This window comes from Tamandua tetradactyla, chromosome 7 (genome assembly GCF_023851605.1).
Source record: "Tamandua tetradactyla isolate mTamTet1 chromosome 7, mTamTet1.pri, whole genome shotgun sequence".
Taxonomy (NCBI): domain Eukaryota; kingdom Metazoa; phylum Chordata; class Mammalia; order Pilosa; family Myrmecophagidae; genus Tamandua; species Tamandua tetradactyla.
In genome coordinates, this window is record NC_135333.1 from 67,949,534 (window position 1) to 67,975,873 (window position 26,340).

At 41.3% G+C, this 26,340-nt stretch overlaps 1 protein-coding gene across 1 annotated transcript in view; it reads right to left on the reverse strand.

The window, feature by feature from the left end:
• The window catches only part of LOC143690475 (anoctamin-2), a 75,721-nt gene that overhangs the window by 21,575 nt on the left and 27,806 nt on the right, over positions 1 to 26,340 (reverse strand). The window contains exons 4-7 of the mRNA XM_077168204.1: positions 23,986 to 24,097; positions 22,346 to 22,403; positions 22,083 to 22,183; positions 11,282 to 11,427 (exon numbers count right to left, since the gene is read on the reverse strand). Coding sequence (XP_077024319.1) covers positions 11,282 to 11,427; positions 22,083 to 22,183; positions 22,346 to 22,403; positions 23,986 to 24,097 — 417 coding nt within the window. The remainder of the gene's footprint in view (positions 1 to 11,281; positions 11,428 to 22,082; positions 22,184 to 22,345; positions 22,404 to 23,985; positions 24,098 to 26,340) is intronic.

Sequence of the window (26,340 nt, forward strand, 5' to 3'; positions counted from 1 at the left end):
ACCTGGCAGGTTCACTCTTGCTAACTTTATCCACATGGAAGAAGGGAATGCAAAGGCCAGTTATTCATTCACTTTTCCATCTATCCATCCACCCATCCATTCATCTTCTATCCACTCCTTCTTTAGCCAGTCATTTGGGCTGTTGCAATGCAGTCAAAGTGATATAAGGACAGTAAAATTAGTCCTAATTGGAAGGAAATTCCCTAGCAACAAATATTACCATGGACATTTGTTTGCTTTATTGACCATCAACAATAGGAAAATACAATTAGGTTTATGTAATTTAAAAACAAATGCAAAAGTAAATAAAGTGCACAGCAAAAAGGGTGAAACAGACTCTTGAATGCTGGGGCCAGACAAATTACTATCATTGGTCTAAAAAGTTCACTCTGAGTTTCCTGTTTATCGGGGCAAGAAAAGAATTGGGAAAGCCGTACAGTATTTAGTAAGTACTAAACTAAGAGATTGCCATTCATTCATTCATTTTTCAAGCACTGACTCAAGCACTCTTGAAAGCAAAGATATATTCGTTCTTTTTTTATGTAAGTATTTATGGAGGGAAGAGTCTCTAATTCAAATAATGCCAAGGAATGTACTCCTCAGAAGCAAAAGGAGATAAATGACCTGGGGCTCACTCCACTTCCCAGAAGTACTGGAAAGAGACCATGGGTGCTGCCTGAACTGTGTTTAAATAGCTCTGGAGAAGGTGGCAGGGGTGTGAATATCCAGTGGGATGACTCAGTTTGTATAAACAGGATGGCTCAAGGAAAGGAATTTCCTGGTTATTTGGGCCATTGGCCATTCTGTGGCCATTCTGTGGAACAGAATACACCAGCTTCAGCATGAATGGTTTTGCCAGTATTCTGGAATATTTAATCACCTTTAGCTAAGGCACCCTTGGGAATAGTTTTATACATCCTGCCTCCTTTGACAACTTAGAAATTACCCAGTGTGGTTTCTAACATCCATACCAAATAAAGTCAGAGTTGAAAGAAATATTAGGTATCATCTAAACCATCCCTCTATCTGAAATCTCAGTCCCTTCTACCTCTTATTTGATAGGTGGTCATTTTTATTTGATCATTTCCAGGGTGGGAAACTCATTATCTCCTGAGCCCTTTCCATTGCTCTGAATTCTTTGTCACTGTTGTCAGTGAGATTCGTGTGATATTTGTTATAAAGCATCATCACAACAATGGCTAACTAACAAATGAGGAATTTTTTTCCTGAACTACCCAGATAATTTTACAAGCCTATCAATTTTTTTAATGCCACAGGAGACCTGATCTAAGGAGAATAACATTCTGTAATAGTACGTACTTCAAAATAAGAAGTTTTGGTGCCTCCAGAGATGGGTTAGACTATCCCAGCTTAATCAGTTCATCAAGGGTGCCTAGAGAGCTTTGATGAAAGGTGATATCTGTAGAGGCCAACTGTTACTTTGTCTTCAAGTTCATCTCTATAACACTACCTCATCCATTCTTTATTCATCTTCCTTCCTTCTTCAGCAAACATTTATCGAGCACCTACTATTAGACCCTGTGGTTAGGTATTGTGAACGAATAAGACACAAATCTCACAATTTAGTGAAAACCTTGAAGCGAGGCCATTTTTCTTCAGGTGAATTGCATCATTTATTTATCTGGATAAAATGACCATAAAACTTTACTAAGAAACTCTTTTGGAACTTGTCATTAAATTCCTCTTACAGAATTAAATTCAGGCCTACTTTTTTCCATGCCAAATTCCACTTTGTAGGAAATGTCAAACTACACGAGTCTAGAGAACTTGGCCTGCAACTCTTACAGCAACCGAAGAATTTCCTCTCCTCAGACCCTGAGGAAAACCCCTTGACTGGGCTGTGAGTGCCCTGCAGCAAAGGAGATTTGAAGCACCTTTTTGGGGTCAGGGACAGTGATGATTAATGTCACAGCCTGCTCCTGGGCCAGCATTCTTTCCTCCCCCAGGGAGGGGAGGATGAGAGGCTACACTTGAAGTCCTTCTCAGTAAGCTCTTCAAGAAAAGGGTTTGATATTGGAGATTCCCTCGAAAGCTTGCTGTTTCCTCACAGGTTTTTCCAGCTTAATCCCTCATTCTCAGGTTTCTCTTTGTCTGGGGTCAGCCTATCCCCACCACCAATCCCGCCCAGAGGCAGCTCCCTACCCTGGTGTCCCCTCCTCAGGCAGATTTCCAGCCTTCCCCACTACTTCCAGCTTCCACTTCACCTCGTGGTCTCTCCCTGCTGCCTGCTAGATCCTAAGTCCTAGTTTCTGCTCAATTTAGAAAAAGGTAAATATAATACATCTCTCCTGCTGTCCTCCCCAACTGATGACCTGCCCTGCCATCACAACTGACAGGCTCCGAGAACCCCACACACTTCCTGTCTGCATGGGTGGTCCTGGGGGTCACGAGAAAGGGAGCCGGCAGCTGAGAGCAGGAGCTGGAATCTTCCCACACCAGAGGGAGCGGGCAGCTTTGGTTTCACTGCTCTTAGACAAGGGCCTTTCTGGAACTGGGGAGGTCTAGTTTATGGGGAAGGAAAGAGAAACCTCACTCCACCTCTCCTGCGATGGGAGCCCAACTTCCTATAGGTCCTGATGAAATACCCTCATCGAATACTCTGAAAAAGGGTCTAGTTTCAATTCCACTAATGACTCTTGGAGTGACCTTACACAAGTCACATCATCTCTGAGGCTTCTTTGGCATAGATGAGTTAGGATGCCTGCACTGGAAGGAACCTGAAGGTCACCTGGTCTAGCGATTTGATGTGCACCACTCCCTTCCATTGGTATAACCAGGTTCTGTGCATGCCAAAACCTTCCTTGCTCTCTTACTCCAAAAAGCATTTAGAAATGTGAGGAAGTGGGGCGGCACCAGCTCTGTGTTGCCTCATAGCTTTAAACTGACCCATGAGTTAGGAGTTCATTACCAGGGACACACAGCCCAAATGGCCGTGACCACAGGCTAGAAGACTGCTTCAATGCAGGGAACAACTCCTTACCTGGCCCAATTTCTATAACGTCAAGGAAGGGAGTGAATCCCAGTGGGATGTGACATGCCCAAGGCTACCCTGCTAATTAGAGGCAGAACAGAGACCCAAGTCTCAACCGACACCCTGGGAACCTGACAAGGAGGAAGGGTGCTTGCCCTGCCCTATAGTAGCCTGTCTGAAGCAAAAGAAGGTGATAGTCATGAAGGGGGTTTCACTTTGAAAACAGGGAGCCAGAGAAATAAGAGGTAGTGCTGTGTTACTATCACTAAGTCTCAGTTATCCACAGGGATATCAGGAAATATGGTCTCTAATGAAGTTGTGACATTTTCTGTGGGCTTCAGTCTTCCCTCCCACCAAGTTATTTCCCAGAACTGCCATCTATGAGCGGCATGGGTAGGTTCATGTTTCACCTTCTCTTATTTCCCTGGCTCATTCTTGGAAAGGAAGACATAACAGGCCTGTGGCGGGGGAGTGGGGGGGTGGGGGAGGCATGAAGGAGAAGGAGAGGGAAAGAACCCAAAGGAGGAGGCAGAGTAAGTGAAAAAGGGTCAACACCGTTTGTGACCACTCATTGTATTGTCAGCCAATAAATAAATGAGATTTGACCTGAGCATTACTAGAAAGTGAGGGTGTTTCAGCCTGAATAAGAGGAAACTAAAGACAAATAGACTGATACCCTCAATATCCTCTACAATAAGTCTTTAGTGACCGTGCTGTGTGGTGGGTGCGGTACAAGGTTCTGCAGTTTAGGAGGACCCTGCCCTTGGGGAGTTGGGTACCAATAGGCCCCACAATCTGGCCAGACAGCTTGTAGGAAACCCTGTGCCTGAGAGCGTAAAATTCTGGAGAAGGGGAAGGAGGAGAGAAGAAGGCAGGGATACTTTGGGGAGGAGGTAACATAGAGCTGGGTTTGGACATGTGAATGGGAAGGCACAGGGAATTCCAAGGCAAGAGGAACACACAAGGTTAGGCACAAAAGGAGCAAATGTATGGAGTGGGTGGGAAAAGGTCTGTGATTCATTTTGGCTGGGCTACAAAATGTATAAGAGGACACAGGTTTAGATAAATCAAAATATAGCCCATAAAGTCCTGGTTAAGGACTATGGGAACCCTGAAGGTTTTTCAACAACGGAGAGGTTAATAGATCAAGGCTGCACCTTAGAAAGAATGAATAGGGTGGTAGTAAGATGAGGGTGAGAAAGCAGTGGGATAAGCACTGGATGTAGCAGGAATAGAAGATGACCAGAAGGAGCAGCTTCCAAAGATACTCCAATGGAATCATCTGAGGGGCTGCAAACCCTCTGGACAGGGCGGGGCTGGAGCAGGGAATATGTGCAGAGGATGAGTGAATAAATGGCGATGCTGAGTTTCCATAGCCTGGAGTCTGCAGGATGGTGACATGGTAGAGAATTCAGGAGAATGGTCGAGGGAACTAGGTTTTCTTAGCAGAACAGCTTTGAAATGCTTCCTTGTGATGGATTCTTTTCCTGTCCCTTACCTGACTTGTTTGAAGCCTCAAGACAAACTGAGGTAGCAACTGAAAGATAAGCTAACTGTTTTCAGTGCAGGCTTGGTTTTACCTCAGCGGGCAGTTTCTAAAACCTGAGGATGTTTAATGAGTGGGCAGTTATATGCAAGAAGGAAGAGGAGAACTGGCAATTACCTGAAACATATCTTTGCTCTGCAAAGGGAAGCTGCAAAGACCTAGCACAGTTAGGTGGACTTTCTTCCTACCCTTTCTGGTAACTGTCTGTTTGCTGATCTATCTCTACCATTTCTGGAGGACCATGTCTATTTGTCTTTTTGGCCCAGCGCCTGGCCCAGGTTCTGGCATAGTAATGCCCTTGGTGCTGTTTGGGGGATGGCTGGAGAGCTGTACGGGGAAAGATGTGAGATTGGAATTCAGATAAATCCAAGTCCAAAGGAGAGCATTCCACTCTGTCCACTTCTGCTAATGACTTGATCCCTGAAGGGTAAGGAGTAAATTAGAACCAGAAATGACTTTTCTTTGAGGGAAACCTTGATGTAAACACAGTTCACTTTGGTTTTGAGAGATGAAAAGTGCTGCATATAAAGAAATAAATTAATATGTTCATGGTGAAGAAAAAGACCCAGTTATCATGGAAAAAGTGAGTGGGCCCTCCATTTCTTCACTGCCAAAGGAAAGGGAGTTAAAGAGCCATTCATTCAAGTAATATTTTATTGAGCTCCTACTTCATGCCAGGAACTATGCTGAGCATTATGACTTGGGAGAGAGGCTCAAAACACTCACATTCTAGAAAGGGTACTGGAAAAGAGAGGTGGAGAGAAACTCAGAATGCGAGGGAAAATCAGAAAATGCTTCCAAGAGGAGATGTGTTTGAACCTGAACAACTCTGCAAGGACTTGTTCTAGGCAGATGGGAGATAGCCAGATAAATCCAGCTGTGACTGCAAAGGGACCACAGACCAGTAGGCAACTCATGAATTCCCTTCTTTGCCATGCTGAGGGATTTGAACTTGATCTTAAAGGAGGTCAGTAGCATGGGCAGATAATAAGGAGAAAAACCAATATGCTCTGGTTTGCATTTTAGAAAATGTGTTCTAAAAAATGAGAAGGAAAGATAGTAGGGGGGAGTGTAAAAGGTAGAGGGGAAACAAGTTAGGACGCATTTGCAATCATTCAAAGGAGAAATGATAAGGGCTTACTGAGGAATCCAAAATTCTCCATAGAAGCAAAATCATTTGGGATAAGGAGACATGACTGAGAAAGACTCAGTGAGGATCATACTGAATAGTCTCTCCCCAGCCATACATAGCTGATGCAAGGGCAGAAGGGAGAATAAGTCATGAAGAATAAGACAACTACCAGACATTCCCCCTGAAACCAGAAGTTCAAACTTGGCAACTTTTGAGACACCTCAGATAACAGCTTCAAGGACTCTGACACCCTTGGTTCTGAGGTGGTCCTGTTGCAAGCACATCCATCCACTGGATGCTTCTTTACAAGGAAGGATATACCCAGAGAGCAGGAGAGATGGAGCCCTTGGCCCTTCAAAATAATTATCTGGCTTTCATTCTAAATATATGAATAAGTAAATACACAATCACCTGTTCACCCCCTTTTCTACAGGTGTAGCTTGACAGGATGTAAGCTCATGACAAAGAAAAATGAAATTTCTCTAATGACAGTGTGAAAGACAGAAGAAATTCATCTCATCACCCATATTAATGGCTCGGGGGCCTCAAAGCTTGGACTGTGTTTAAGAAGCAAGAGGAAGGCTGCAAGGAAGGATAACTGACATCCTGAGGCAGAAAGACAATAGAAAGTATTTTTGACGAATACAGGAACAAAGCTTATGGATTTTAGATAAACAAATGACATAAAGAGCCCATTTGAGATTCCAGACTTGTCAAATCGAGCCCTAAGGGTTTAGAGTTCTCTGAATAGATGAACATCTCAGGAATGCTCATGTCTCAGACTTTTGAGTGTGATTCTTAGATTTGCCTTGGAGACGTGTCGTAGTTCTGTAAACATACTGCTCAAATCTATGACAATGGAATGGGCAGAAATTCTAGAACTTACTATATGCAGGGCTTCAAACTATTTTCAGTCAAAGAATTTCTAGGTTCAAGAGAGAGAAATTGGACTCATGACAATTGTAATGGCAGGTGATATTCACTGCATCACCATCTAGTTTTTAAACTACTCTATTTTCATCACCACATTCACAGAGCAATCCTAGGAGGCAGGTGCTATTATCATCAAACTCATTTTATAGATGAGGAAATTGGGTCTGCCTGACTATAAGCATCATACCACTCACTCACAGACAGCTCACAGCAGGGTTTAGATTGGGGCCCAATCTTTAAACCACACCTAATCTATTTGGCTTGATGACATAGTTGTTTTGTAAAGTGTATTCTGCAACCCAGTCTTTGATTGTACATAAGCACAAGTATTCCCTTAAAGGGAAAAGAGTTTAGTCCACAGAAAAAAAGGAATGAAAGAAACCTAACTCAGAAATGGTGTCCTTGCATTTATGTAAAATAAGAAATAAAATAGTAAGTTCTCTAAATCAATTGAGGGTCTTAGCAAAAATGGCCTAAAGAATCCTAGTAGTTAGCTTCTATGGAACAAAGTTTGGAAACCCATGTGTGATCCAAGCTGTCACTTCCAGACAAGACTGCCTCTATAGTGACCTGAATTGTTGAAGCGGCTGCCCTGGTCTTCAAATGTGTTCCTCCTTCCAGATGCTTAATATATGAGAAAAGGAAGGAAGCAAAGAAGAAAGGAGGGAGGGAGGGGAGAAGGGATGGAGAAAGGACAAATCCATTTGTCTTTTCTTATCCCTTGCTTAGCTTTGCTATCCCTCTCTTGTAGTTGCTTCCTATTTCCTCAAGGGAAGTGAAGAGTTCACACATAGTCACCGCATTGGCAAAGATTTTACAATTGCTCCCTATGGCCTGATTTGAAGTACAAACTTATTTCTGGTCTTCAAGGTGTTCTGCTAACCCCATGCTTCTATCTGACCCTTTCTGCTCAAAACCACCATTTGCTTTCCTTGGTTAAGTTATGGTCATGAAGCTCTTCTCACTTACCAATCCTTTTCCTTGGAACACTCTTCTCTGCTCTTATCAGTGAAATCTAGACCTTCAGAACCCTCAGAAGGAACATTGGGGATCACCTAGTTCCATCTCTTACCTAGAGCTGTAAATGTCTTCAGAACATCTATGATCACCATCAACCAAGCGCTGCTTTGAAAATGAGCCTTTCTTTTATTCTTAAAGTTATTACAAGCTCACATCCATTAAGAAACTTTCTCTCATTAATAAATTCATTCATTCCTTCTTATTCGTTTATCAGACATATTGAGCACCTATTATGTGCCAGGCCCTCAAGGAAACAAAGGTGAATAAGCCATGATCCCATTGCTCTTTAGGTGCTAATAGACTGGGTCAGATGAAGAAGAGACATGTGAGAATATTATAGTAAGTAAGACACATCATCAGTGTGTGTACCAGGTGCAACGCAAGGACAGGAGAGCAAATGGTTAATGATTCTTCTCTGGAGGAACAGGTGGCATGGTCAGGGAAGGCTCCTCAGAGGAAGCACTGGGAAAAGCTAAGTCTTAAAGTGTGAGTTAAAGTATTCAGGTCAACAAGGTAGAATGCGATGGGCATAGGGAGCTGAGAATCTCAAGCTCACTCTACACTGAAGATTCTTTCATAACATATAACTTCAGAATACTGAATAATTTTACTTATATATAGCCTATGGCTAGGTAAATTGGCCCAGTCTTTTCAGAAACCAATTTGGCAAAATGAATCAAGACCTCTACAATGGTCATACCTTAAATCTAGTAATCACACCTGTGGGAATCTATCTTGAGGAAATACTACCAGAAGTAGAAAAGATTATATGCATAAGATAGTGTATATTAGAGCATTAAAATAAAGGAGCATTGGATAAAATAAAAATAAAATAAAGTAGTACTGGAAAAGAAACATCTATGCCTTTCATTGGAAGATAGGTAAATCACTATGGTACATTTAGTAGAGGGACCACCATTCAGCTATTTTGAATATTATGTAACAACATAGAGATATTTGTTGACATAATACTAAATGAAAAAGAAGCAGCTGTGAGTTTGATCACAACTTTATTGCAAAAATCATGCACATAGCAAAAAGGTTCTAGGAAATGGCCCAAAAAAGATAGTAAAAGTTGAGCAGGAATGAAAGAAGTTTGGGAAGATGTTTTCCTTCCTTTTTCTGCTACGTAGTCATTTTATTCATTTATAACTTGTAAGTAATTTTATATTGATTTCACTCTCTACAACGTGGGCATGAATTTTTTCCAGAAGTAACCAGGTCTTCTGTCTTCTCCTAGTTCTTTATTTTTTCCTTCTCATTACTTTACACGTGCCCAGGTTTGAGCACATAATGGGTGTCTATTCAACACATGTGGCAGCTGACAAAATGGAACAAATTTCCATACACTCTGCCTTCCTAGGGCCTCAAGATCATTAGGAGAAACAACAACACTTGATACTTAACATAGCTTTAAATATGTGCTAGACAGTGTTCTAAGCACTTCACAGATATTCGTTCATTAAATGCAACAACTTCGAGATAGTTATTTTATTAACTTTTTTTTTACAGCTAAGCAAATTGAAATGTATAAGGATAACCACTAACCCAAGGTTATACAGCTACTCAGGGACAGAGTTGGGATTTGAACCCAGACAGGACTGTTCAAGAGTCTCAATTCAATCACTTGAAAGAGAAAGCTTTGAAATAGCCAACGAGGCAGGCATGAAATCCCTATACAAATAACTAGGTGGTGGGGGTAAGGTACTTGGGTTGGAAAGTGGTGGGAAAGAGCCAGAGCTCAAGGATTTCTAACGTAAACCCCTTCTCAAATGGAAGGCTCAATCTCTGGCAAAAATTTCATTCTTTCTGAGCAAGAGGATGACAGACAGAATGGCTTATGAAATATGAGCATTGGGCTCTGAAGTCAACAACAGGCTCAGCATTGAAGAGGAATTAGAAGTAGCACTTAGCTGAAGGTGAAAGGCTTAAGGGAACTATGTATTTCCCTAAACAAGGTCTTGATATTCTTTTTACCTATTGTTTCTATAGCAGACAAAATGATCGTTTCTTCTCTGGTGAGTTATTCAGATTTCAAAGCTCAGGCTTTGCCTAGAATTTTAGACATCCCAGACTAGACCCGGCCTTCTCTGGCCATCTAAGCTAGACCCTGCCCATCTCTTCACTCCTAATATACACATGTACACCTTCTTAAAAACATAACAAGGGAAATATGAATTAGAAATAAGGGATAGGACATCTGGTATACAGAGAGGTCTTGGTGTCTCTCTCCCAGTTAAAAGTGGTTAACCAGAGCAGGCAGGAGTCATTATGCAAACAAAACACAATTCAAGGCTACTAAATATTGAATTAAATATTGAGTGACCTTTGTTGGATCCAATTGATGTTTCTCCATGATCTCTAGGTTGAGTAACACTTCAGATATATATCTAGCTTCTTGGTATATGATATAATATACATTTCTTTTTTGCATGGGCAGGCACAATATGCCTTTAATACATCAGTTTCAAGTGGTAGAAAGAGGCTTCTCAAACATCCATCCTAATTGAAGATCACACTTTTTCACAAGCATCTAAGAGTGTGACGGTAGCTGACCTAAGTGGGGCCCAGCCCATAATGGAAAACTCACCACTTGGAAACCACATCTGAAATGACCATGTTATGTTAGTTTATACTGACATGTGCATCTGTCTTCAGCCTTATCCAAGAACATCCAAAGGCTCTGGAAACCTTCCTCTCACCCCCTATATAAAGCATCCCCAATTTATTTTTTGGAGAAGAGCTGACATCTTATCCAGCCCTTCCTGATCAGAGTAGGGGATTCTCCTCTGTTCTACATATCTATGATAGATTGAATCATGTACCCCAACAAAAGCCATGTTCTTAATTTAAATCTGTGTTCCTGTGGGTTTGAATCCATTTGGAAATAGGATCTTTTGAAGATGTTATTAGTAAAGTTATGGCCAACTGAATACAATGAGTCTTAATCTGTTTCACTGGAGGTCTTATAAAGAAGAACCAGAAGCCAGAGTTAGTGGAAATCAGAAGAACACACACATGGAGAGAGAGACAACTATGTGGCATGAGGCAGAGATGCAAAGCCAAAGAACTCCAAGGATTGTAACAAGCCAGTACCAGAACATTACAGACTTTGGGAAGAAAACATGGTAAAATTGACACCTGGATTTTGGACTTCTAGTCTGAAACCACAAGACAATAAACTCTTGCTGTTTAAGCCAACCCATTGCGTGGCATTTGTAGCAGCCTTGGCAAACTAAGATTGTACCTTGACCCAAGTATCATAGGAGTAATTTATCCTTCATTCATGGAAATTGTATTCTGAAATTTTAGCTTTATTAATCATGGGAACCATGGGAAGGGACTGAATGATCAAATTTCCCATTTCATAGATGAGGAGAGAAGGCCAACAAAAAGAAGGCATTATCTCACTGTCATTCATCAAGTGGATGGCAAAGTTGCCCCTGGTTCTCTTTCCAGGTTCCTTCTGTCTCACCTTCCTCAACTCACATGGGGTACTGAAGGTTACATTGGGTAGCCAAGAAGCTCATGAGGGGACAAAGCCTTCCCCAGTCATTTACTCCAGCCCCCAGCCCCCACTTCCCCACAAACCCAAACAGATCCCTTGTTTCAACCTGCCCCCAACAAAGGTAAGGAAGGAAGGATCTTGGGCTCTTACTCATTTCCATGTACTCTGGAGTCAGTCCAGTATAAGGCTCCAAGCTGAAATCTAGGTCCCACTGCTCTGGATGTTTTGAATGTGTGGAGTCAGTTTCTCCAGGTTCTGTCTCATCTTTCAACTTCCGAAATAGTTTTTTTAGCTTCCTGGAAAAGAAATAAGCCTGTTACCAAAAGCTTCTGAGGAACAGGGTTAGTTGCACAGGCATAAAGGAGGAAAAAAACTAAGTTTTGACACCATCTCTGATGCAAGAATAGATAGAGAGGCTACCAAGGGGATTACTTTTCTCCTAAAGACCACCAAAGATGATTCTTTCTCAGGATAAAAGAAAAAGTCTCCTCTCCCCCACAAAAGATCAGTTTGCTTCAAACCCAAAGAAATTTTGTCTTCTTTCTGATGTGTGAAAAGCAACATAGTTGGCCCTTCCTACCAGATGCTAAGATGGAACTAATCCTATTATCAAACTGGTGATTTATCCATCTTCTTCATACAGAGGAGAAGGGATGTTTGGAAACTAGTGGGAAGATGCTCCCTTCCCAGGTCAACACTTTCTGATTTTCATCACATAAATGGAATCATTTTCCCAGTTAAATACAATCTAAACTTTGTCGTCTACATTCAGGATTTTCTTGTTTCGAAATGATAAGATAATAATGGTTCAGCCTCTCATGTTTGGTGGGAGGATCAAATGAAATAATGTTATATAGTTCTTCACATAGTTTCTGCATCCTAATAGATGATTGCTATTATTGTTATTATTAATATTAATTGTTAAAATATGCCTGACAGGTAGCTGTTTAACACATTGCATTGCTACACAATACATAGACAATGAAAATAGGTGAAGAAGCAAGGTGCCAACTTGATTAATCAATCTAAGATGATTTCTAGGAGATAGTTGGGAAGAGAATTAACTTCAGAACAGTCAGAATAAAAGACTTGAAGTCTTCAAAGGGATTTTGAAGCTCATCCTCCATCTAGACACAGGAAACTTCCCACCGTATTCCTGCTACAAGGTCATCTAACCCCTGTATAGACCCTTCCAATGAAGTACAAGTGGTATTACTAGGCATTTCATTTTATTGTTAGAAAATGCTTCCTAACAGTCAGTGGAAATCTAACAGTTCAAAATAAGGTTTTGATCAGTGTCTTGCCTAATATCATTTGCCATCAATAGAACATATCGTAATATAGTGGGTAAAAGTCTAATTTTATTGTTAGAAATAGTTGTTTCAAGCCAAATTTCACAAATGAATATGACTGATGAATCAATATATTCATATTTCTTTTGGTCTCCAGTGTCTTGGAGCAGTTAGAAGAAAAAAGTGAAAGATCGTGGAACTATAACCCATACCAAACTTTAAAACCTGTTGTACAACTATTTGTTAAAACGTACTTGGAAATTTATTTCTTTTTTTGTATATATGTTATTTTTTACAATAAGAAAAACATTAAAAAATTACAGTTTCATAACTCACTCCAGCCATTCTTTGGACATGCAATTAACACTATAAGCTTTAGTTTTCTTATCTATATAATGAGGAAATAAGTATTAACTAGGTTGGTTAAATGAGATAATCTATGTAAGGTGCTAAACTTAGAGCTTCAGACTTGCTAAGAATTCAATAAATATTTCTTTCATTGCCCCTGTCATCATCATCATCTTTATCACCATGGAATTTTTTTAAATAAATTAAGAAATTCATAGAAGCAGAAGTAACAAATTTTTCATAATAACATAGTAAACAATAATTGTAGCAATTGAAAAATTGAGAAAAACCAGAGAAAGCCAAAAGATTCTGAAAGGAAAATAGTGTGGACTGGCTGAGACCTATGAAATAGACAGTGACTTAGGATAGAAAAAGAGGAGAAAGAAAAAAATAAAGGAGAGAGTGAAAGAAAAAGATAGGGAAGAACAGAAGAAGAAGGGAGATGGAGCAGAGGTCTAGAAATAGAGTTTAGACTGGGGCTTTACCTCCAAGTATCAGTAATCAGAACACTTGACCAAATCCTTAATAAAAAATAATTAGTGATTTGGCTTAAACATGGAAAATTGAACACATTCACATATCTCTATCTGCTTCTGAAATGCATTAAAATGACAGTGAAGAAATGGAAAAGCTATGAAACCATAAGGTTAAAGGAAATAGTCATGAAGATGGTAGTGGATGAAAGAGGCTGGAGAATATCTTGGAAAATGGACAGTGGATGAAGGAGTTAGAAAAGCTGTGAAGGATTAATATCAATATCAGTGGAAGATGGTGGTAAGAAGCCAGCCAAGTCAAACTAGAAAACCTCAGAAAGGCTCAGAGATTGGAAGTATCAGGTACCATGAAAGACAGGGGTAGAGATTTGTCAACGTTCTGTTTAAGGAATGGAGACCCTACTGTCATTGTTCACACCTGTTGCCCAGGTGACCACCACTTCCTAAAACCAGCAGGGGCAAGAAGTTTATTCTGAGAAAAAAAATGAACCTGAGCCTGGGAAATTACAGATCTGAAACAAATTCAATAATAAGAAGATAAAGTCAATCAACTGTCCCAGAAAAAAATATAACAAAAGATAAAGAACTGGATAGTAAGAAAGTAATGATAAGAAAATTAGGGGATCAGTCTAGGAATGCCAACATTTAATTAGAAAGAGAGGATACAGAAAATAGAAGGGAGGAAAATACAAAAGAAATATAAGAAAATGTCTCAGAAGTAAAAGACATATGTTTTCTAACAGGAAGACATACCAAATGCCCTATAATGATGAAAAAAAGAAAGGTCTCTACCAAAATACATCATCATGAGATTTCAGAACTCTAGGGATAATGAAAGGGATTTTAAAAGCTTCCAGACACAGAGGGACAAACATAGACCCTCCAAAAATTACTGGAAATTAAAAATATTTCTTGATACTCAACATTAATCCTTGACAGTAGGAGATTCTACTTATTTAACATTCAGAAGACAAATGATTTTTGGTGCAGGATTATACGTCCAGCCAAAGGGTACATCAAATGTAAGTCAGAATGAAGACTTGCAAAAATGCAAGGTTTCAACAAAGTTAACCTTTTATGCACCCATTGTCAGAAAGTTCCTGGAGGATAAATTTCACTAACCAAAGATGCAAAGCAAGCAAGAAAGAAAACACTATGGAATTCAACAAACTGGGAATCTATCAAAAAAAGGAGGTGCTATATGTAACACAAATTGCTAGATTTATAGAAGGCCTAGTAAGCAAATGGTTCTGGATAGAATAGGAAAATGAAAGGTTCCTATAAGACTCTCTCCAGGAAAAAAACAATGGTGACTAATGAGATATCTGATGTGTTTGACGATGTATCTAGCTGGGAAAGCAAACACTTAAACAGATGTTACTAAAAAATGTGTAATGAATACTAGGATGGAAGACAGAAAAACCTAATGTGGCCTAAGATAGGGATAAGTTCTCCCTCAGAAATATGTATAAACCAAGACTAAATGATGGAAGATGATAGAAGAAGTGGGAAAACAGACAGTGGAATGAGGAATGAAGAAGTGCTCTAGTTTGACTTTGCCCAAAAGTCAAGGCCAATGTGAGAATGGCTCATAGAAGGGATGAAAGGAGCTCAAAATGCTCCGACCATAGAGCATAAGAGAGAGTGATAAAAGATGGACTTAAGTGGCAGGCTGCACTCATGGCATTGAAGGCCCTGTAAGCCATTACATGCAGTGGTTCAGGTGAGAGGTGATGGCAGCAGAGTCCAAGTTGATAGCAGTGGGCATGAGGAGAAGTGGATAGATATGCTTAGGGGGTAGAATTAAGAATTTGGTGGTGGATTGTACATGGGAGGTGAAGAAGAATGAGGAACAAACCAAGGATGATTTCCAAATTCCCTAGACCCTTGTGTGGATGTTGGTGTGGTTTGCTAGGATAGGACACATTTAGATAAGAGGTAGTTTTGATGATGATGAAGAGGAGGAGTTTTAGGCATGTTGAGATAGAAGAGTTCTTGAGATGTAGAGAGGTTTGGTAGGCAATTGCATATGCGTCCAGAGCTCTGAAAAGAAGTCTAGGCTGGAGACAGGGATCTAAGAGTTGTCATGGAGACAGCAAGTGAAGCCAAGCAAAGAACCTCAACACCTATGGGTAGAGCACAAAGCAGAAGGGCAGGAAGGAGTCCTAAGGAATAATAACATAAAGGCATGTATAGAGGGAAAGGAGCCTGTAAAGGACAGAAGGCCAATTGTGTGACTGCGTGCCAAAGAAGGCCAGAGAAGGAGCTTTAAGATGTGTGCTCAATGGCATAATATGTTGTAGATAGGTTAAAAAAAAAAAGAGGAGGAAAAAAATAAATCCACAAAAATTCTTATGAACCTTTCTTCATTCCCAGAAGTTTCCTTCTTGAAGATCTTAGTGGCCATTGGAAAAATTAATAATAAAGTCCTTCTAAAGCAGGATTTAGCAGAAACCCTGCAAGTTGTATAACATACAGATGGGCCATTTGGAAAACTTCAGATTATGATTCCGACCGTATGATGCACTTGCTCATTAAAATAAATCCTTTGAAGTTAACCCCCTTGTCCTTTTCATCTGCTATTTTTCCATCCCTTTTTAATGACAAGTCTCAGAAACTCTCTCCGGAAGGCTGAGAGCTTATCCTCTGCTATGCCCCAGGGGCTTAGACCAAGAACATGGTGCTTGTCACACCTGGGACTCCCGCTGCAGGAATTGGGGCCGAGGCAGATCCCCATAGACCCTGGCTCCCCATGCCTCTAGCCACATTAAAGAAGGCAGGACCAAGCCCCAGTGGCGTCAGAGAAGGGGAACATATCAACCTCTGGGCTATATATTCCTTGGGAACATATCAACCTCTGGGCTATATATTCCTTTTCTTGACACCTGACAAGGTTCAAATTTGTTTCTTAAACTTCTGACTCATGGCCAGTTTCCACTGCATTTAAAGAGAACACATAACTCCTTTTTTTTTCTTTTTCTTTTTTTGCCTATGATGGCTTTAAAGAGAGACTGTTTTATGTCTTGAAATGTAATATTTATCACATTTCCAAAAAGGAAGCAGAAAGTTTATGAAATCTTACTATCTCTGTTCAGAGGTATAGGACAGCTATTTTGGGATGTGATCTGGTGCTTTTAGTGAAAATAGGGATGGGGCACATTTTGCTAGTGGAAATATCAGTCTGTTCCAAAGTTTGCCCAGGAAAAAATCTAATATATGAAAAGGATGGCATGTCCTCATTCACCCAAAAATCCAGCACTCCAAGTAATAGAAGACCCCAAATTTTCAACTTTGCTTAAACAAATACTGGAGCCAAGTTTAGGATAAGATTATAATGGAGGGTTGGGATGAAGTAGGACATCTTTTAGGGGCATGCCTATTTTGTACAACACATATGGGAAGGGTGGGATATCTGGAGGGGCAATGGAGGACCCCCCCCCCCACCAGACTTTGATAATAAATAGCACAAGATCAGATTCTGCCATGCTGCCTGCCAGGCCTGAAGTCATCTCAGAAGGGGCTGCCAGTGTGCTTCGTTCTGGGGCCCATAATGTTTACAACTCTCTGGCGTCTCTCTGGAAAGCATCTATCACAGCTGTGTCAGCCGGAGGTGCCAGAGGTTGCGTGAGTGGGTATAGTCCAAGGCCAGACCTCGCAACCAAGTTGTATCTATTATCGTGTCCTCATTAGCCATAGGGCTGCCTTTAAAAAGCTTAATGCCCTCAGTTTTACTGCCTCCCTTTGAAGCACTTTGTTTTTCTATCCCCAGTCAAAAATGTCATCTGCTTTCTCCAGGGTCCCTAAACAGGCTTGGTGAAGGTAGAGTGCCTGCAGCACGGTGGAAGGTGCTGGCAGAGAGTGGTGCTTCCAGACTGTCCCTGTCTGGGACTCCCAATGGATTTTGAAGTAGCAAGAAGGGGAGTCTGAGAGCTGGTGAAATATATCCAAGGATCCTTTAATCCTGTCAATTTTCCAGCATTCCCAAACATGCCTGAATCCGCAACTGCCTCACGGAGACCTGTGGGATGAAGAGGCAATAATATTCTTCTGAACCAATGTCTCCTAAGCAAAAGACATGTTACACTAGAAGCTCACATGATGCCTTCGGACGGTCTCTATGCTTGCCCTTCCACCTCAGTAGAGCAGGGGAAAGACTCGTTTCCTGTTTTACCCTCTTTCATTCCCTCTAATTACAGGCAAGGAGAAAACCCCACGCTGCCATGGTATGCTCCAACAACCCCCCATGCTTGCACAGGCCCCTTTTTAACAAAGAGAATGCAGATCTCAGGCTAAAAGCCCAGGATAGGAAGAAGTGTCAATGACTGTTTAATAATATGTGCTGTTTATTTTTCCATCACTTGCCATTCAATAGTAACCGATATTGTTAGTTTTCCATTTTTAAAAGTTCTATGAACTTAACTTTAAAGTGAGTTGGTTTAGAAGAGATTAATATGCAAGTAACTGTTTAGGTAAATATGGGAGGAGGATTAAAAGGTTGTTTCACAAATACCTGAAGATTGGGAAATAAAAGTTCTAAGGCAAGAAGGCTGTTGGATTGTAAGGTTCTCAGGGTCATCAAAATTGTGTGTTACTGCTTGTAACATACACCCATCTCGTCACCCACTCCTCTCACCAAACCCCCCTACCAACACCCACACCCAGAATCTAATGAGAACTTTACCCCTCAGTGTGACTACCTGGCTTACGAATAAGGGGCACTTAAAAAGTCTTTAACACTTTAATTTGTCTTTGGAAGAATCTCAAAAAATTGATTTCAGAGGCAGAGGATGAGCCAAAGATGATCAATCTTATATTTTTAAGATATTTTTTACCCCAAAGATTTTTATGTAGCATGATCACCAACATAACTCCTCAGACTTGCTTCTGCTTTTGAAAATCAAATCATGCCTCAAAGATTAATATTTCTCTCCCCTGGGGAAAAGAATGTGTGGTAGGCTCTGGAAGTACATGAGCTTCACTGGGAACTAAAGCCAGTGAACAGAAGCAAGAAATAATGTTCCTGATTTGGTCTTTTCAATCTCACCCCCTGGATTTGCAATGCTGGCGAAGCCTCACTTGTAAACACAGAAGCCAATGGCACTCAGTAAAACCTTGGCTACCTGGAAGCCCCAGAGAATTGTTCTTCCTTCCTCATATGACCACGTTTTCTGGATAGCTGGCAATTTACTCAGGATGGTGTTTTATGTAACCATGTTGGATGGAAATCTTTCTATAACAACTTTCCTAAGACCACACAGTGAGCATCTTGAAAAGCCTGTATTTTAATCCATATCTGTTATACCACCAAATCTCTGCCCTAGAGTGATGTACTCTCTACATTGAAGAGTTGAAAATCACTTGATTTTTGAAATTTACATGACTCCTTCTTCACTGTCAGACTCTATTGTCACTTCTCTTTTGATTCTGAAAAAGTGTTTCTTTTTTTTTTTTTTAGCTTATTTTATGTTTCTCAACATTGTCATGCATGAAGAGACTGTCAGGTGCTTGAACTCTAGATTGGACAGGGAGCGGAAGAGCCAGTAATCTGAATCATAATATTTTCACAGGAACAGATTCAAAACACAATCTGTAGAATTAGAAAGAACTTTGGCAATAAGGAATATTAGGATTTGGTGGAAGAAATTTTATTCTCTATTCCTGAATTTAATTTCATAATAAGAAATTCACAAGTATGAAGTCACATACGCCACATATGTCTTCTATCAGACTAGAAATTGAAATTAGGAAATGGCTTTTGAAACAGTAGCGACTTGAATTTGGAACGGACAATAACAGCTTCACTCAAAAGATCAGAAACCCCTAAAATCCTGGAGCTAAAAGGCAACTTGGAGATAATTAAAATTCCATTGTTTTCATCTAGAGGCTTAGAGAATTGACTTGCCCACAGCTTTATGAATTACTATGCAATGGCCATCAATTAAAGTGTGGTAAATTAAGCACACATCAAGGATAAACAAGAAAATTGAGCCTTCCAAGCAAACAACGATGTGTTAGTTTCATCTGTCATGGAGCTGAAGGAGTTCATGGGTGGTGAATGTGCCAACACACTGTCCAAACACATGCCTGAATACTTGCCTCTCTGACACTCTATAAAAGGCTTCTGGGTCTTGGGTGAATGGACTGAGTTGGTAGAGCAAATGTCCAGGGATGGGAAAATGGGCCTTTTATGCCTTTAAGCTATGTACAATTCCATCTAGAGTAGAAGAACAACGTTGTGGAAGGGCAGGTATCTTTCCCAGATGTTTGAAGGGCAATGAGGACTTTCCTTTGTAGCAGAAGTGGATGGGCTGGTCTCAGGGCTTCAAAGGGGCCAGATGTGGCTTTGGTATCATCTGTATAGTCTTTGGATGTTTGCCCATAACAAATGTTTTCTCCCCAAGTTAGTAAGTTCTTAAAGAATCGGCACCATCTATTTCACTAGGTTTGCTTGACTATCGTAAAATGACTTTCAGTCAGTAAGCAGGGATGAGGAAAAATTTCAGAGGGCTGAATTTCTCGAGATTGATGATTTCCTGTCTGACATATCAAGGCTGGTTTAAGCAGGGAGACAGAATGAAGCACCCAGATATGAACATACCTGCCAATCTTCTTCCAACAAAAGCAGGTGCCCAAGTGTCACCTGAGGTTGTCCTAATGGGTGGGCAGAAAACACCCTAAGTATTCAGCTTGAGAAGTGGTGAATGATGGTGAGACCTTTTCTAAGGACTGGAATGACAAAGTGCTATGAGAAGAAGTTGAGCATTCTCATTCCTTGAAGTAGAGCTCTCATTAAAAAGGGGTTTCTATCCAGGTAACCAAAATTGTCTCCATCATAACTTTACAGTGGTGTAAAGATATTTCTGAGGAAGACCAAAGAATGGCTTTCCTTGAGACCTTTCAGTCTTTTACAGTTCCCCCCAGAACTAGGTGCTTCTGGTGTAATCTCACACAGAGAAGGGGGTTGAACTATATATCCTTTAGGCCTCTATCCTGTCCAAGGAATCTCCAAATAAGACTCAGCAATGTCCAAAAGCTAATTTCAAAGGGATTCTGGGTTCTTGCTCTTACCATGTCCTTGACCTGCCCCAAGATCTTGGTCAGGGAACTGCCATCTCTTTGTTCCTCACCTTCTCCCTATGTACTAACACCTGGGTCATGAGGTGTTTGTGGTAAGAACAAAGTCAATCTGTTGCTGTATTTTTTGGAAAAGACATCATTCATATGGGAAATTTTGTCTTTAAACAGAATAATGGCAGTCCATTTCTTGACATGTGACAATGGCAGCATCTTTTTATGACACAGACATACCCTAGAAGGAATTTCTCTGTTAACGAAGGCTTCTTTGACTGCTCCAGAATGCCTGACCTTGACTTACTCTGAATTCTGACAAAATTTGTACCACACAGAGAGCATCCAGTTACACGAAGTCCATTTTGTCTCCCAAAGTAAAAATCTAAGCTTTGGTAAATGAGAGCCTTTTCACAGATATTTTTTTCTGTATTTAATTGCACACAAATCCATGCATAGGTTTAAAGAAAAAGCCATACATGCTTGCTATATTCAGACTGCAATGTTTGTAAGTGTGGCTCTTTGGTGTGCAATTCCCATCTTGGAGGACTAGAGTCCTATGAACCAGAGGTGGAGGCAAGGATGTCCCCTGCATGGCCTCCCACAGTGTGGAAATTATTATTCCTGGATGTCAGCTACACAGCCTGGCTCTCTCAATCATAAAGAATATTCCATTAGTCACTTAATACTTTTAAATAAATGCCTTTACTGCTTAAACTAGCCAGGGTGGATTCTAGAACCCTTGTCAATAAAATGATCAGAAAATAAAAAGATTAAACAAGTTTTTTTTATTGCAATACTTCCCAAGATCATTAATGTAAGGTGCTTACAGAATCTCCAAGAGGGAGCTTGAGTGCATGGCAGTATCTTCACCTAGCCCGATAGAGACTGTCTGACAATTACATCCCAGAATGGTCAATCTTACAAGTGGTTTGCAAAGAACCCCAGGCCTGGAACTAATTGTCCATCTGTCCTCCTAATCAGAAATGTCTCAGCCTATGAGAATTACCCCTGATCACCTCTGCCATTCTCTGGATCACTGATGTCAACCTGGCTTAAAACACCCTGTAACAGAGTCTCCTTAAAACTTAAAGGCAATAGAAAGGAATGGTGGAGGGAGCTACATAGTTACTTTGATCTATTATCAGATTTTCACTTGTTCCATGCTCTTTTCTCTGAGGCCCAGTGACTGTGAGTCAGGGTTTGTTTCATGACTTTTAATATAAAATCTGATTGAAAGAGGTCCATCTATAAAATCTGTATAGAGCCATGGGGGAGGGGGGGAAGGGAGAATCCATATGCAGACAACCCACTCTGTGTTTGACCAACCATTCATCCTTCTTCTTCTAAGGCTATAGATTTCACAATTTCTTCTCAGAGACTTTTCTAAATGATCTATTATGCTCCAAACTTCCATATTCATCAATCCATTAAATTGAAAGTCTCTTTTACTTATTCACTGGGAGATATAAAGCATTAAAAATATTATATACTTAGAAGTTAGAGACATCTGGTGCCACTTACTAAGTACGTATACTTAAACAAGGGGTTAAACTTTCTGAGCCCCAAACACCCAAACCACACTGGCTAAGCCTGTGGGAAAGAGCCTGCCCCATGGACAAAGTTGTTGACAATTGGAGAGGGGTGAGTAACTAAGCTATCTTATAAGAGGAGAGGCCATGGAAATCTTGCCGTTATTAGACTAGGCCCCAGTGACAAGGAGAGAGATAAGAAGAGTTCTTTACATACGGGACCCCAATCTCAAAGATGTTGTTCTGGATCAGCTGCTTCCCCAACATGATGATGCTGAGCTGGATGCAGAGCTCCATGAGGCAGCCCCCTGGGGCACACTGTGGGCAGGAGAAGATAAAGGGAGTAGTGGTTAGACCAGGTGGAACACAGAAAGCAAGGATGCAAGTTAAACCATGCTGAGATGGGGACAAGGATGGGGCAGGAGGGGGAGTCACCTACGAACCACTAGCCAGGCATGAAACACTAGTAGCTGTACTTGCCTCTTCCATGCGATAACCATCGAACACATAGACATAGCTTCCAGGCCTGCCCACAAACCTAAAAGCAAAAAGTGAGGGAAGAATTAGGGAAAGGGGAAGAATTCCAGGGATACCTGTAGGCAGGTTTTCTGAGTGGAATAATTACCCCTCGGCCCCTTGGCAGTACTGACCAGAGTGCGTGTTATGTCACCCATAGACAAGATTCCACATCCTCTTACCAGACAGCAATCACCTATAACACCTAGAGTTCACTTCTTCACCTGGTCAAATCCCAGGAGATAGGAGCTGAAGCTGGGTCTGTTTTAGGATTGGGAAGGTCACAGTGAATGTGTGTGCACACATATGTGTATGCACATGTGTATGTATGCACACATATGAGTGACAACTTCTGAGTCTAAACACAGTAAAGTCTAGCTTATCTATAGTGTAGTGTGTGTGCACCCTCTTCCCTCAGCTAGTGTCAGGAACCTAGTTCTGATTGGAACTCCTTAGGGAGAACTTTCAGTTTCCCAGGAAATGAATGGCAAGATTGACTAAAGTTGAGAAGTAGAGATTCTCAGGATGAGAACAAATGTCTTGACTTCTTAATGAAAAGTTTCAAAGGAGTGAAAGAAGGCTGCTTCATTCTTCTTCCATGGAGGGCCTGTTTTACTGGGAAGAGGGTGGGGGGATGATAAGACTAGGCAAGTGGAAGAAGCAGAGAAGTAAAAGCCAATAATGAAAGCAGCCAGGTAGTTGGAAGACTCTTACTTCCTTGAAACATCATCCCCTTTCCATCTGTTGAAATCCTATTCATCCACTAAAGGTTTGCTTTAAATCTTTCCTTCTCTTTGGCAACTTCTTGTTGTCTTCATTTATAGTTAAGTGTTCCCTGAACACTTTATTTGCACCACTTATTACAGCACTTATTGCAGATTACAGTGTGCTATTGCCAAAATTAGTCTTCCAATATAGTATGAGTTTACTTCACTGTAATGACTCTCTTTTGTTTTGGCCTGGAATAGCATACATGTGTGATTTGCCATCAACAGTAAATCTACATAAAAGGCAACAATGAAGTATATAGTCATTAATATGGACAGTTTCTCTGCTACTAAAATTTCATGATAGTCAAAGGCAGAAACCCTGGGAAGGGTTTGGATCATACACACATCTATAGGAAATTACCAAATGACGGTCTGCTGTCAATACTTGCTTGCTAATCTTTCAGATCTAGGAAAACTTTCCTGGTATAGTTAGTAGATATCTCCAGGGAAATCTCCGTATGTGTAGCCAACTGACTCCACCATGAACAATATTTATCAGAAGTGATTTTATTTCCAGACCTAAGAGTCACTGAATAGTGTGAAATTCCCTCCTGCCGCCTCCACAAAGTTGAGGGCACGAATCCTTCTGTGATGCCCCCTTCAGAGCCCAAAGCTGAATCCCTCCAGGATTGCCCTAGCTATGAGAATCCAAAGATAGTAACTCAAAATGTTTAAGTGCTAATGGCCCTGCTGGGATGAGCAGCCAGGTGGCGATGGAGGGGGAGAAGGTGACTGAGGCTGTGAGTTGACATGGAGATGGCAACTTGTCTTGACAGAGGAGGACCCAGATTCAGGGACAAATTGGTCTTCCCTGGGTGACACCATTATACTCACCTCCCCTTGAAAAAGGCCACATAGAAGATAGGAGAGTAGGCATTCACAAACTTGAGCAAGAAAGCCTTGAGTATCAAGCGCTCTTCAAAAGTCTGTTCTGTTTTTGGAACCTCTGCAAGAGAAGAGTAAAAGGTTGATGAGACTGAGAGACAGATTTCTCACCTCTTGGGAGTTTTGACCCTGTGACATGAGCCACTGTCTCTCAGGTCACCCCCTTTAGAGGAAAAACAAAGAGCTCCATCTCTCTGGCACATTAGTATTGAATTTATCTGGGAGGCTCTAAATTGCGTATCAGGTAACACAAAGCTACAGAAGACAAAGGTGCTTCTGATCATCCTCATTCTCCTTCCAGGTCTCTCCTCTTGTTCACTTCGGCAGTGGTTTCTCACTGAGCTCCTCGGAGCTGAATGAGTAGAGCTTCCCACCACTACTCCTAGTTCGTCAAGACAAATTAAGCTTTTACCTATATAATTGGCTGCCACTTCCATGAGATTTTGCTTGAACAAAGGTATCTGACTGAACTAGAATCAAGAGGCACCAAAGATGTGTCCTGGGGAATGGGGTACTGTTCTTCCACTTTCTCTCCTCCTTCATTTTTCATGAGAAAATATCCATCCCTATATCCTCAGGCGGCTGTGGCATCAGGTTTTCGCTCACTCAAATGATGAAGGATTGTCAGATGAGATGAGTGGAACACAAACCCAGCCTGAGCCTAACGCCTCAAACTCACAGGTCATCGTCCCAGTGTGTTGTATCAAACAGTACTGATAACTGATTCACTCTCAATACCTCCCCTCTATCCCAAAACCCATCCTGTAATTCCCTAATTGTGGGTGAGCAATCCTAGAGCCCTGGCAAGCCATGCTGAAGCAATCCTAGAGCACTGAATTTCTCCATTTGTGGCTTGGTTGTGTGCTGAGGTAACTGGTTATTTGCTTGTTCTGTTTTGCTACAGAGGATGCCTGTAGAGACAAACTTGAGCATCAGAGATGCTTGAGTTCAGATACAGAACGTAATGAGAGGAGAGAACTTACATGAGAGGGGAATGAGGCTGCCGGCCTCAGAGGGCTTGCCTGAAGACAGGACAGGGATGCTTACGGAGCTCTGAGCCTCATACTGGTACATGGTAGACTACATTAAATGGTATCCCCTATTGTCCTAAATGTCACCATCTTCATTTTGAAATCCAGCAGCCCCTCTACCAACAGCAGAGTGGAGCCATCTTTGGCCAGATGTTTGTGCACAAGTCTAACCCCTGAAGCTCTGGGTATCATTTCAAGATTGACTACTGTTAATGGATTACATAACATGGATCGTAGTTGACATGTTCAAGTCCTAACTCCTGGTCCCATGAATGTGACATATTTGGATATAGGGGTTTGAAGATGTGATTAGTTACATGAGGCCAAGCTGTAGGGTGGGCCCTAATCCAATATGACTGATGTCTTCATAGGAAGGGGAGAAGAAGCACAGAGAGACACAGAAGCAAGACAGCACGTGAAGATGGAGGCAGAGATTGAAGTGATTCTGCCAATAGTTAAGGAATGCCAAGGATTGCTGGCTACCACCAGGAACCGGGAGAGAGACATGGAAGAGGTTCTTTCCTAGGTCTTGAGAGGAAGCATGGCTGTATCAACACCTTGACTTCAGACTTATAGACTCCAGAACTGAGACAGTATTGTTTTAAACCACCAAATGTGTGGTACTTTGTTACAGCAACCCTAGGAAACTAAAACAACTATTGATCATGCTCTGCTAATCGATGGTAGGTACGGCTGGGAGAAGACCCTGCTGGCACACCTTGAGAAGTTGAGTTAACACAGCCCCCTTCCCTATTCCTGAGGTAGTAGCATTGACTGCTACAGTATCTGAAGACATTGTAGTTCTAGAGGAAATGAAGGTGGGATATGTCTACGGTGCTCTCCCTCAGTTGGTAGACAATTTTGTGGTTTTCTCCTTCTGGCCACACACACACACACAGCCCAGGAGATATAGACTCAGGCCACTTGGCCTAGGGCAGATCCCAGTTCCATGGCACTGTCTCACCAGATAATCCACTGGCTGGCACTTCATGCTCATCATTTAACATTAACCCTGCCATTTCTGCTATTTCTTCTTTAGTTTAGGTATATTAGCAAAAGCCTCACAGGCCTTTAACCCCTAATGGCCTTTCTCCTCCCTTCTACAAATCTTGCTCCAACAAAAAAGGCAGTGCCTCCCCATCTCACTGATTTATGCCTGTTGGGCCCTCCTTTCTGAGACCTGATTCTCAGTCCCCTTGACAACAGGAACCAACTCTGAGTCCCAGGTGGAAATACAAGCCATCGGTTTCTAAGGTCACTTTCAGTTTTAAGG